Source organism: Diabrotica virgifera, chromosome 4 (genome assembly GCF_917563875.1).
Source record: "Diabrotica virgifera virgifera chromosome 4, PGI_DIABVI_V3a".
NCBI classification, from domain to species: domain Eukaryota; kingdom Metazoa; phylum Arthropoda; class Insecta; order Coleoptera; family Chrysomelidae; genus Diabrotica; species Diabrotica virgifera.
The window spans coordinates 154,128-168,538 of record NC_065446.1 but is presented as its reverse complement, the minus strand read 5'-3'; the positions used below and the strand labels follow the sequence as shown (position 1 = coordinate 168,538).

At 31.8% G+C, this 14,411-nt stretch overlaps 1 protein-coding gene and 1 long non-coding RNA gene across 2 annotated transcripts in view; both read left to right on the top strand.

Moving 5' to 3' along the window:
- LOC114324399 (DNA polymerase alpha subunit B) overlaps positions 1-13,952 on the top strand; it is a 79,129-nt gene extending 65,177 nt beyond the window's left edge. The window contains exons 8-9 of the mRNA XM_050648992.1: positions 6,047-6,242; positions 13,750-13,952. Coding sequence (XP_050504949.1) covers positions 6,047-6,242; positions 13,750-13,890 — 337 coding nt within the window. The 3' untranslated portion in view covers positions 13,891-13,952. The remainder of the gene's footprint in view (positions 1-6,046; positions 6,243-13,749) is intronic.
- On the top strand, positions 8,994-10,742 carry LOC126883452 (uncharacterized). The gene is made up of 3 exons (XR_007697652.1): positions 8,994-9,300; positions 9,388-9,791; positions 10,501-10,742. It is a non-coding gene; the product is annotated as an uncharacterized LOC126883452 (long non-coding RNA).
- Positions 13,953-14,411: the final 459 nt, after the last annotated feature.

The following is a 14,411-nucleotide window of genomic DNA, read 5'->3' as shown; positions in this document are numbered from 1 at the left end:
TGAGTGAATCTTTAGTACCATGGTTGGATTATAACCGTTCACTATACACTCGTCACCTCATCTGTCATTCTGCCTGGCATAATGACGGAGTAGTTACATTCGCGGTCGGACGGACCGATGGACAGACAGCCTTGGTCTAATTTCTCATCTTTAGTACCATCCTTGGATTATAAGCTTTCATTTGACACCTCATTTGTCATTCTACCTGGTACAGTGACGGAGGAGTTATATTCGCGGTCAGGCACACCGACGGATCAAATTTCTCATCTTTAGTACCATCGTTGGATTATAACCATTCATTCGACACCTCATTTGTCATTCTACCTGGCATATTGACGGAGTAGTTACATTCGCGGTCGGACGGACCGATGGACAGACAGCCTTGGTCAAATTTCTCAACCTTAGTACCATCCTTGGTTATAAGCTTTCATTCGACACCTTATTTGTCATTCGACCTGGTACAGTGACGGAAGACTTATATTCGCGGTCAGGCAGACCAACGGACCAAATTGCTCATCTTTAGTACCATCGTTGGAATATAACCGTTCATTCGACACCCCATTTGTCAATCTACCTGGCATAATGACGGAGTAGTTACATTCGCGGTCGGACGGACCGATGGACAGACATCCTTGGTCTAATTTCTCATCTTTAGTACCATCTTTGGATTATAAGCTTTCATTCGACACCTCATTTGTCATTCTACCTGGTACAGTGATGGAGGAGTTATATTCGTGGTCAAGCAGACCGACGGACCAAATTGCTCATCTGTAGTACCATTGTTGGATTATAACCGTTCATTCGACCCCTCATGTGTCATTCTACCTGGCATAATGACGGAGTAGTTATATGCGCGGTCGGACGTACCGACGGACAGACAGTCTAAATTTCTCATCTTTAGTACCATCCTTGGATTATAAGCATTCATTTGACAACTTTATTGGGCAAAAATATTTCTTGGGAATTTTTTGTCCGGGATTTTTTGCGGGGATATTTTGTCAAAAAAAAATTGTGGGGATTATCTGTCCGGGATTTTTTGTGGGGATTATTTGTCCGGGGATTATTTGTGGGGATTATTTGTGAGGATTATTTGTGGGGATTTTTTGTCCGGGGATAATTTGTGGGGATTTTTTGTCCGGGATTATTTGTCCGGGGATTATTTGTCCGGACCCCTAATAAACTCATATTTGTCAAGTACCGAAATTTCCTAAGGAAAGTTTCAAACGGGCCATTACGCTCCTGAATTTTTTATGTTTATTTAATTTTTTTCGTAGCGCCATCTTATACATAATTGCTACATTAACAGAGCTTAGATTCTTACAGATTCCTATACTTTTTGTGTATTATATGTACAAGATTTACGTTTCACATGCCAATTTCTATTAATTCCAGAAATTTATTTTAAAAGTACACCACGCAAAAAGTACTTTATTAATTCACATTTTTTTAACGTTACATCCTTCCGTTACATGTAGGCTAGTGCTAAACGGACTTTTATCATGAAATTCATTTAAATACTTGAGTAATTTAGTTATAAACGCTCTTATTTTTATTGAGAAAAAAGCAAAACTTTCACATTTTTTTATAAACAATACACAACAGGTAGGGTAGCAAAAATATGGCTGTAATTAGCGAGATATATTGTTAGTAGGTTAAGCATTTTTCGGTATACATATATGCTCTAGATTATGAGTGGTGTACTTTATAAAGGTGATGGGATCGCCTATACTTGTAACATTACCAATGGCCGGCCTTAAGTACTATCCTTGGATTATAAGCTTTCATTTGACACCTCATTTGTCATTCTACCTAGTATAATGACGGAGAGGTAAACGTTATTATTCTATTATTCTTGTAGGTAGGTACATTTAACATTGATTGAAATTATAAAAGAAATGGCATGGCAACACTGTGACGCACAAACATAAGATTCAGCTGTGCGTTACATAGGGTGCACTAATATCCAAGATGTCCGTTTAACCTAGCACTGGAGTATGCGGTTAGGCAAATGCAAACTGGACGAGGAAACCTACTGACTAACCGAACAGTTCAACTGGCCGCTTATGCCGACGATATTAATATTAAGAGTAGAACATCAACAGGAGCACAGGAAACATACGCAGAGTTAAAAAACACAAACAAAAATGCTAGGTCTTGAAATTAACACAGAAAAAACAAAAATAACGACTCAGACGAGAAGAAATATAGTCCCACAAAACATTATACATGAAGATGACATTGAAACGATTGGAAAGTTTACCTGGGAGTAGAAATATATGCCGACGGATCAGAAGATGGAGAAATACGGAAGAGAATAAGGCAGGCAAACAGAGCTTATTTTGCCTTCTCCCATATATTTCGGTCTAAACATGTCCACCGAAATGCAAAGATGAGAATCTATAAAACCTTAATTCGACCAATAGCATGGGTCCTGAAATAACAACAAAAAACAAACTCAACACATTCGAAAGGAAAGTACTGAGGAGAATACTAGGACCTGTGAGGGAAAATGGAATCTTCCGAAGTCGATACAACAACGAGCTTTATCAACTATAAGAAAACACCCCTGTCAGACTTCATTAGAATACAAAGATTGCAATGGGCCGGACATGTGATAAGAATGGGAGAGAATAGGAAAGGAGACCGGTTGGAAAGCCAAGAAAGCGCTGGGAAGACACAGTAAACAGCGACGCACAAGCCGTTTTTGGAGTCCGTGTATGGAAAAGAACAGCCACAGACAAATAAGGATAGAGGTAAAAAATAAAGGAGGCCAAGACTCAATTTGAGCTGTAGTGTCGTAGAAGAAGAAGAAGTGTAAGAGATAATTATGTTTTTTTATTAATTTCGTAGCAACATTCACACCCTGTAGAATTGTACTGATTTGACATCAAAAACTCTATGCTCAATTTTTTTGACATAATCAATAGCCTTCTTCTTCTTCTTCTTTAAGTTCCATCTTCTATCGAAGGTTGGAAATCATCATGGCAGTGCGGACTCTGTTGACTACCGCTCTAAATAGCTCTGCACTACTGCATTCGAACCATTCCCGTAAGTTCTTAAGCCAAGATGTTCTTCGTCTTCCCACATTTCGCTTTCCTTGCATTTCGCCTTGCATAATATGTTGTAATATAGCCTATACATACATATTTGGTCTGTTTACAAGTCCAACTAATGAACATACAGCAACGTATGTACACTGGGGTGCAAAATTAACTGGACACCTTAAAAATAGTTCATTTTTGATGTCTCGAATTTCCTAAACCTGTTGTTCGATTTAGGTGATTTTTTTAATATATTATAGCCTTATTCTTTAGCAATATCGCTGTAATAGTATTGTTGCTAAACAGTTAAATTTTCATTGTATACCGGGTGTATCAATCAAACTGTGTTTTTTTCTCAAAGTTCGCATCACCCTGTGGAATATTCTAGCATTTATAAAATACTGAAATTAAAATCCAACTATAGCCTCATGTTTTCTCAACATTTTGTTTTTCGATTCATTCGCTTATGTTGGATAATAAAAAAGTTAGGTACTTTAACAACGAACCATGTTTTTCATCAATACAGCGTGTTTTTAAAGAATAATTGGCAAACTTTAAGGCGTAATTCTGCATGAAAAAATAATGACAGTTTGCTTTATCAACGCTATGTCTGCAAATGCTTCGTTTACGAGATAGGGGGTGATGAAAGTTTTCTTACAAACTGAAGATTTATTTATTGCTTTAAAACCGGTTGAGGTATGCCAGAGTTGGGTCGGATACTGAAAAAAAGTATCCGGATACCGGATACGGATACTCAAAATATATCCGGATACTTTTAAAAAGAGTATGAATACTTTCATTTAAAAATGTATTCAGATATAAGTATCCGGATATTTTTTTCGGATACTTCTTAGGATACTTTGAAGGATACTTTTTTAAGAAGGACATAAATTATTAGTATTAGAACTATGTGATGTGCATGTATTTTTAATGTAATATATAATAATAAAAATACCTTAAATGATGGAGAAAGAAATCAGAAAGTACTCAAAAAATTGTTTATTGCTTATGAATAATAAAACTAGAACATAAACTTATAAGGAAACATTAAATTAAAATAAAAACGTACTAATACAGAAGTATTCCAATTGCTGACGAAGTCAGAAGTGAAGTGCCTTTGAATTTGCCTTTGTAAGTACCAATACCTCAAAGTGTTCATCGCTTAAAGCTTTTCTTTTAGGCGTATCAATCATAGTTGCAAAAGCGAAAAGTCTTTCAACTGGTGCTGACGAAGGTAAGCATGTGTTGTACTTTATTGACACTCTTTTTAAGATTGGGTATTCATTTAAGATGTTCAAATTGGTTCTTTTGTCCTCCGAATATCTTAGCAACTCCAACTATACTTTTGAAGTTTTATTATTGATGCTGGAAACCTGTTCATTCTGTGTATAATTAATAGTACAGCTGTTAAATTGCTAAAATCAAAAAAGTCATCCAAATTTTGATCTCCACTTTCATCTGATCCATTGCAACTTTCCAATTCCACTTTTGTTTTGGCGACAGTTATAATGCATTTTTTTTTATATCTTCTATAGTTATTTTGTGATTTTGTACGACATTGTACCACTTAAGCTTAAATTTAGGAAGAAGAACTGCAGCTATAATTGGATCTTCCCATTCCAAATTTAAAATGTTTGCAAAACGAGTATTTAAGCTTTTAATGAACATTTTTGCTAGATGTTCTCCTCAATATTTTAATTTCATTTGGGCAAGAAGTTTCATATTTATTAATTAATGAAATTAAACTGGGTAACAAATATATCCAAAAGATACATTGTCTTCACCTTGTAACAAATCTAACGTTGAGGCCAAAGGTTTCATAACTAAACAGTATTCCTCTAGGTATAACAGTTCAGTTTCCTTAAAAGGTTCTAACGTTAAATTTTGTTGCAAAATTGGAAGTTTTTCTTTTGAGAATCTGCGAAACGGCATTAAAAGTGGAGTTCCATCTAGTGGCCCCTGGAGAACTTAAAGTATGCCCTAAAAGTTTAATTATAATTTCATTACTTTTTATGTTAGGTGTATTATCGGCGGGCGATAAATATTTAAAAGTATCCGAATATCAAAAAAAGTATCCGGATGCCGGATACTTTAAAATTTGATCACGGATACCGGATACAAAATTTAAAAATTATCAGGATACAGCTTTCGGATACATAAAAAGTATCCGGATATTGTATCTGGATACAGAAGTATCCGGATACTACCCAGCTCTGAGGTATGCAAATGAAATTTGGTGAGTTTTAAGAAGTAGTTATTGCACATTTTTTGACATACAATTAAGAATTTAATATTCACCATTGGCTCGCATACGGGTAATATCAGGGCTTATATTACCCGTATGCGCGCCAATGGTGAATATTAAATTCTTACTTGTATGTCAAAAAATGTACAATAACTACGTCGTAACACCCACCAAATTTCAGTTGTATATCTCAACTGGTTTTTAAGAAATAAATAAATCATCAGTTTGTAAGAAAAATTTCAACACCCTCTATCTCAGAAATGAAGCATTTGCGGACATAGGTTTATAAAGCAAACTGTCATTATTTTTTCATGTAGAATTATTCCTTAAAGTTTGTCGCACTTATTTAGAAACATCCTGTATTGATAAAGAGCATGGCTAGTTGTTAAATTTCTTAACTTTTTTATGATCCACTTAAGCGAATGAATAAAAAAACAGAATGTTGAGAAAACATAAGGCTATAGGAGTATTTTATAAATGCTAGAATATTCCACAGGGTGATGCGAAGTTTAAGAAAAAAAACATAGTTTCATTGGTACACCCAGGATGCAATGAAAATTTACCTGTTTAGCCACAATATTATTACAGCGATATTGATAAAGAATAAGGCTATAACATATTAAAAAATATAAATCGGACAACAGGTTTAGGAAATTTGAGACATCAAAAATGACCAATTTTTAAGGTGTCCGGTTAATTTTGCACCCCAGTGTATATTATAAGAAAATTTTGTATACATTCTTTTTTGTGTAAATTTTAGCGATAAGGAATCTGTAATTAAGTCCGGCAGAATGGAAAGGATGATTTCACATCTTCTAAATCAAAAGCAAATATACCCACTATGTCCAGCGCACAAAGAGCTAAACGTTGATCAAATTTTATTGCAACAATTTGGAACATTGAGCGTTAAACCACACATTTTGGTTTTACCGTCAAACTTAAAGAATTTTGTCAAGGTAAGTGCATCACTACAGTATGTAGTGCCGAAATATTTTTTATTTTTCACTTACTATTATTTGTTTCATAGCGTTCATTTGTTTCATAGTTTTCTATGAAAAAGCGTTTGATAGTGTCGATATATGGGCGATAGAAAAAGCTCTAGATAACAGCAGAATAGACTCCAGGTACAGGCAACTCTTACATAACATCTATAAAACAGCAACTATGACAGTCGAATGGGAAAATAAAACAAACAAAACTAAAACCCAAATTTCCCAAAAACATAAAATTCCCAAAACTCTTCACCTTAGCTCTGGAAGACGTCTTTAAAGAACTGGAATGGGAAGGGTACACGACAATTAGACCAAACTCATTAGACCGAAAAGCATTAGACCGAAATGGTAAATAAATTTAAAAAGTTTGCAGTAAATTATGCTAAGATTTTGTATATCTGTCTATTTGTTTATTGTATTTTTTTTTTGTATCATTTTATATAGACTGTGTAAATTGTTACTCTGTACACTGTATAGTCTGATATGAAATAATTTTCATCCGTTAAACAAATAATTAGTGAAGGTAAAAATAAATTAAGGGTAGAGTAACGTTAACATCATTTTAACTGTTTATAATAACCATCCAAATAACATTTAGTTGTAATTACATTAGTTTTATCTCTTTTACTGAGACAAGTAAAAAGAACTGCTTTTCGGTCTAGTGCTGTTCGGTCTAGTGCGGATTTAGTAAAGTGCTTTTCGGTCTACTGCTTTCTGTCTAATGATTTCGGTCTCTTTACAGTAAACCAATGGGAAGACATGGGTATCAACATAAGCGGACAGAAACTCAATCACCTCAGATATTGCGATGATGTTGTTCTTATTAAACCAACCAAGAAGAACTAGCCACAATGCTGACTCAACTAGCACAAGCATCAGAGAAGATATGATTAAAAATGAACATGAGTAAAACAAAAATCATGACAAATACAAATGACAGAATAAATATAAATAACGTAAATATTCAGGTTACAGACGAATATAATAATACCTGGGTCAAATGGTGAAAGCTAATAAAGAGAACCAAACAATTGAAATACAAAGAAGAATCAGATTGGCGTGGGCAGCGTTTGGAAAGTTAAGATGGATACTAAAAAACACAAAGATACAACAGTACCTAAAAACCCGTGTATTTGATCAGTGCATCCTTCCAGTTTTGACGTATGGCTCAGAAACATGGACATTAACAAAGGCCAACATAAACAAAATAGAAATAACTCGGAGAAAAATGGATAGATCCATGTTGTGAATAAAATTGCAAGACAAAAAATCAAACATGAATAAGAGAGAAAACACAAGTAAAAATGTAACTAAACATATAACAGGGTTAAAGTGGAGATTTGCGGACCGCCATGCGTGGACAGGAAGAAGAGCGTGAAAGATTTGAAGGCCCATGTCCAAAGTTGGATAAAAATTGGCTTAAGAAGAAGAAAGATTATTTGTTTATTTTACCTTGTATAAGGATACCATAAACATACTTGTTATATCCTAGGGCATAATAAGCTGGCGTTACGGCCTATAATGTCCTGTTGTATAAGAAAAAAAGCAAATGTTATAGAACGAAGTTTTTTTATTTTAAACAATTTTCAAAGGAGTAAATATTAAAAAACTAAAATTTTTTTAACCTTAATAATCTTTACAAATATTGAAAGTACAATTTTTTTGTTTCACACTCTTAAAGACAAAAAGAAACAGTGTAGCCAGTAGTAAATACATACAGTATGTCCCTGTAAGTTGTATCCATATTATGGAAAACTTTTTTTATTATTAATTTTACGAAAAAAAGTTATTCTTCATAAAAAGCTCTGCATGGTCCAAAATCTGAGATTCAACCATCAAATATCAAATTTTATGAATATTATACGAGGTATGTCAAAAAGTTTGAATTTCACTCAAGAGTAAAGTAGCTTTATTTTTTACAATATTGAAAATTACTTTTATGAAAAGTTGTTTGAAATTAAAAACTATATTCTAATATGTAATTACATCCTTCTAATTGAATTTTTTTTTTAAATTATGCGATAACTAACATTATTTTCAGTTATTTCAATTCTGATAACTCTTGTTATTAATTTTACGATAAAAAGTGATATTTAATAAAAAGTTCTGCATGGTCTAAAACCTAAAATACAACCATCTTATGTCACATCTTATCAATTTTATACGAGGTATGTCAAAAAATATGAATTTCGCTCAAGAGTAAAATACCTTTAATTTTCACAATATCAAAAATTGTTATTATGAAAAGTTATTTAGAATTAAAAATTATGTTTCAGTATGTAATTACATTCTTCTAATTGAAATATTCTGAACTATAAAAGTACATATTTTACTTTTGATCTAAATTTACATTTTTTGACATACCTCGTATAAAATTCATAAAATTTGATATTAGATGGTTGTATTTTAGATTTTAGACCATGCAGAACTTTTTATTAAGAATCACTTTTTTTCGTAAAATTAATACCTAGTAAAAGAGTTGTCAGGATTGAAATAACAGAAATTAATGTTATGTTATCCATCATTTTTCAAAAAAAAAATTTTCAATTACAAGAATGTAATTGCATATTAGAATATAGTATTATAAATTTCTAATAATAACAACAACAATAATTTATTTTATTTTTGGTTGTGCCAATTATTATATATTTTCATATATACGCGGGTTAATTTATTATTATTTATTTATTTTATTAATTATTATTAATTTTAATTATTTTATTTTATTTAATTATTGAATTTTTTAAATATACTGATTTAATAATTGATTTTAATATTGATTTTGCCCGGCGCCATCTATTAATCACTTACCTTACTAGCTCAGTTATAAAGTGAATTCTGCATGAGATCTCCTATCTGTGGAGGTGTGAGAAAAGATTTCTGAAATATCAACTAAACAAACGACACAAAAATACAGCTATATGAAATGGTTGATAAATAACAAAAGACTGTCGAATATTGTACACGAATTTGGAAATATATTGAAAATAAAGGCTTTGTTATGCAACATCAAAAATACAAGGTAATTATACAATAATATAGATCAGATCAATATGATATCAACTTGAAATATTTGCTGATCTATCTAACGCTAAATTATTTATTTTAGGTTATCTAGTCGAAAGTCTGAAGGAAGAAATACGATGCAATGAATTTAACTAAAAAAAAAAATAAAAGTATTTGACAAAAAATTAAGTCGAAGATAACCCAAAATTATCTTGAATATTCAAAATTTGTTATACTAAAGCTAGAAAATGAAAAAAAACATTGACTTTAGATCATGATCAATTAAAAATATAAACTGTTCAGTACAACCTTTCACGATGTAATATGAAGATAAACCAAACTGCTATGAAGTCTCTTCGGATCCAAGAAGAAACCAACTGCTTCTCATTCACTGGAACAATGTTCTAAACATGGTAGATACCCGCATCGGAATACTTTTCACTTTTCTTGTTAAGTTGAGGGTCATTTTTGAAAATTTTTTCTTCACCATGAAGATTATTTATACAGGTTAGTAGAATAAAAGTTTTTAATTTAAAATTTTTACGATTTACCGCATTTTTCTCAAAAATTTCGGAGCTCCTTATAAACAGGTGTTGCTTGTTCAAAAGCCTGCAGAAGTCCCTCCAAAATGGATTCCTTTTGGCTTGGCGTCCCTTCACAGCCAATGGAAATTAATTATTAATAACAATCCTTGCTATGAAAATTTGAATTCACCAATCAAAAAATTCCAATAAATTTGACATTTCATCAAAATAATAATTTTGATGAAAATTTTGGAAATATGAACCCAAATTGTGATTCTATCCTAATCTTTGGGTATAATCTAATCTGGGATTTGAATAGATTAAACTTTCTAGTTCATTTTGATATAATTTCCTTCTTGCTAGGTGCCCTTATTAAAGTTCTATTAGGGTTCATTTCAACGTCCGACACTTCATTTTTAGTTTCTTTATCACTTACACTCACATATTAAAATTCAAATATTTACACAATTACTACATACAAAGGATTGAAATAACTTTCAATTTACACAAAATAAATCAGCAATTGAATATGCATAAGCCATTTCCTCAAAATATCATTCTTATACGTTAATTTGACCTATAGTTTCGACACTTGTCAAAGCTATGATTCTATTGAACTATTTTCCACATTTTTCTTTAAAATTTATACTAATACTATTAATATTGAACTAACTATTGTTCTCAAATTTTAGATTAATGTCTATTTCAACATAATTTCACAAATCTATACATGCAGCTAAATGATGCAAGACGTATCACCTTAACGAAGTTCTTTTCGAAGTGACTTTTGGAAACATGGAACCTTTTGATGATTCTTACGAACAAATAAGGCTATTGTATGATACAAATAGAAGTAATTCTCAGGTAAAACTCAAAATTCAAATTATTATATATTCTATTTACTAATTTCTAATTTATATGTCATTGAAATATCATCTTCGATATAGGATTACCTATTTTGATTTCTTATGTAATTCTACCTTTATACACTTAAATAAAACCATCTTATAACTATTTAATTATTACTAAGTGCTCTCCTAACTTTAGTTCTTTTTATAATTCTCATTCTTCTCAACCTTCCAATCAACGATACCCCTCAAAAGTGGCAATAATAAAAAATTATCCATATACTTTGGGCTTTATTAAAATTACTAAATTATCTATTATTTTTAACTATTCTATGGTTTGAGTATCTTAAAAAATCATAATAACTATTTAAAATCATGACAATAGTTTTTAATTCCAAACAACTTTTCCTAATAGCATTTTTCAATATTGTGAAAAATAAAGCTAGGTACTTTACTCTTAAGTGAAATTCAAACTTTTTGACATATCTCGTATAATATTGATAAAATTTAATATCTGATGATTGAATCTTAGGTTTTGGACCATGCAGAGCTTTTTATGAAGAATAACTTTTTTTCGTAAAATTAATAATAAAAAAGTTTTCCATATAGATACAACTTACAGGGACATACTTTATGTTTTTCATTTGGCAACAGCGCTTTCCTGTTAAACTTAACGGTAGCGAAAAAACTAATATTATGAGGAAAAATTTGTTGAATTTGTTTGCCGTCAAGTTTGTACCGGTGGGTTATGATGTTATTAAATATATGACGTGCATTCCTAATTGATTTACTTTCAGTTTATCTATTTACCACAGCAGCAATATAATCAACAAACGCCAAATATAAACAACTATTATCATATACTACTTCAAACACTTTATTTTTCATACACGATTTTATATTTAATTTTAGTTTTTATATTATGTCAAGTGAAAAATAAAATCTTGTATGTACCACTGGTGGTACCGGATGATTACGCCCATTGAACAACATCCATCCCTCGGGTCAGAGGCCCTCTGACTAAATTATGTTGCTCTTTTGCCATATAACGAGCGATCCACAATTATTGGGATCAAAGCTATCCGTGCAAAAAATTACGTATGTCTTGTTTTAATCTGAAAGACCGCCGGAGTGTGACGTCACCGCCAACTGCGGCTATATTCAGTGTTGTTATGATCACTTTTTCAAACAAAGAATAAAAATTGAAAACACGTTGAAAAGATACCCAATCTCAAGACCTTTTAATTAGTATAAAGTTAAAATTTTGCTTTCTCTGCTACTTTTTATGTTCAATTATAGTGTTTTTTTAAGTTGACGTACGTACACTGACAAGTATCTGTCAAAGTTGACGTAAACTAGAAAGTATATCGGAATTAATAATATACATGCACTGTATAGCTATCTTTGTCGTTCAGAGCCACCTATGGTGACAATAATTTTGGATCACACGTTATATGATCTTAACCCATTAACGCCTACAGGTACCATATGGAGACAAATTGTATACCTATCGGAGTCTATTTACCATATTGTTAGGTAAAATTTTGCAGAGAGATTCGGCCTATTTGCAGTTCAAAGTTACCTCTTCTTGAATGAGCAATTCAAATTTAGTTTTATACCTATTTTCCAGTGTAATAAATTTTTGAATTTACGGTTGGTTTTGTTTGTAGCAAAATATGGACATTCGTTTCGTGTAAGTGTTTTATTTATTACTTTTTGCATTAGGATTCTCGTTTTTTGTTTTAAAAGATTTTCTACAAACTTCAATAAATAACTAACATGTACAGGTTTTCATAATATTTCATCTTTTGGTTTTTTCGTAATTAGGCCAAAAATATGTGTGTTCCCAAATGGAACCGCTAGGCGGTTTGCTGGATATGTTGTTTTTACTATTTTTTTTACTTTTCTTATTTTTAGAGGAATTTCTTTGAAAGAAGATCTCGATATAGGTTTCGAGGAAAACGAAAGTAATAACGATGTTTCATGTTTCAGCCGTTTACATGGAATCTCCAGATACTAACATTTAGACAGACGAAGATTCGGCAGATGACGCTGGTTTTACTGATAGTCGAAATCGTAACCAGCTGTTTTCAGGCGCGGAAATTGTAGAAGAAACCACTTATCCACCCCGTACTAGCAGAGCAATTCCATCTGCGTCAACTGATGAAGATCTAATTATGTTCACGCGGGAGCAAAATGCAGATTTTTGCTAAGAAAGGGATTTGGTTCCTACAGTATATGATTTTCCAGAGTCTGATAACTCAAAGTATGCTGGTTCAAGCCCTTCAGAACTTTTTAGATTACATCAACTAGACCTGTTAAAAGGTTTTCAAGACTGGAGAAAAAGAAAACATTGTTGTTCCGACAAAAATATTATTTCGAAATACAATAATAATATGGGTGGCACTGATTTGATGGATAGCGATTAAACTTGCTATCGAATTGGAATCCGTTCCAAAAAATGGTATTGTCCTATTTTTACATACCTAGTGGACACGAACATTAAAAATGCATGGACATTGTATAGGAAATCTGGTCGTAACATTAGCCAATTGGAATTTACACAGGCTGTTATCCAAAATTATCTAATAAGATATAAAATCCCACCGAAAGCACCAGGAAGAGTGTCCGCAGCTGCAAGAAGTGACTCTTCAATTGGAGATGTTTGGTACGAGGGATTTAATAATTTTGTGGTTTCTGTACCAGAAAAGAAAAGAAGAAGATTCGCACGGATTGGATTTTTAAGCTGAGGGAGAACAATGTGCGGCAAATAATGATGTGGTCCTTTGTATTGACTGTTTTCGCAATTTTCATAGGTACCAAATAACTCTTAACGAACATCTATCGGGTTCGAGCCTAGTAATTCCATATGGGAACAGCTTTTTTCTCAATAATTATTTCATCTACAAAAAAAATTTTCTTACGTTTTGTACAGAATACTGTTCATTTAACGATTTTTAATAAATTTTTTGTAAAACAAAACAATTTTTTTCGGCGTTAATGGGTTAATAGCACCCTTGGCCGCCTTGGCGAATAAATTGTCTTTGCTCGCTAATTCATTTTTAATAATATTTGCTTATTTATAATTTATAGGAAGTGAACGACTGTTTGGTAATCAATCCAGAGAGGTTGACGAAAGGTCTCGAAGCTGGAACATTCGCCAGAGTAGAAATCGAACCTGGCAAGAGTCGGTCACTTTGTAATCGCGCCGCTGTTCAAATTCTTAGAGTTTAAAAGTTGTTACAAATTGTAGATTTATGATATTTATTATTTTTTTAATAAACAATTTTCAATGATTTATGTACAGTTGATCCCAAACCCTTTTTTCAATGCGTCATTAATTTTTACGTCATATAAGATTTTAAAAACGTCGCGAATCACTGCATGACATTTTAGTTAAATCTGACAGTTATCAGAATATTTATATTTACGTTTATTTATATAAATATTTGCCAGAATATTAATATTTAAAATAGTTTAAGGAAAAAATAAATAAATATAGAATACAATTTATATCACTATACAATGTCCGAATATACCAATGACATAAAATATTTATATTTACATCATTGACAAACTTCTAACCTAGAATTACAATTGTCATTTTATACGTTAATATTGTGCAAGTACTATCACGATAGATTACTTTTGTTTCAAATTATATTTATTCGCATCATGGATTGGTTATCTATTTAGAGTGTTGTAATTGTCAACCAATTATACATCTATAAGTATAAGTCGTTTTAATATGGAAA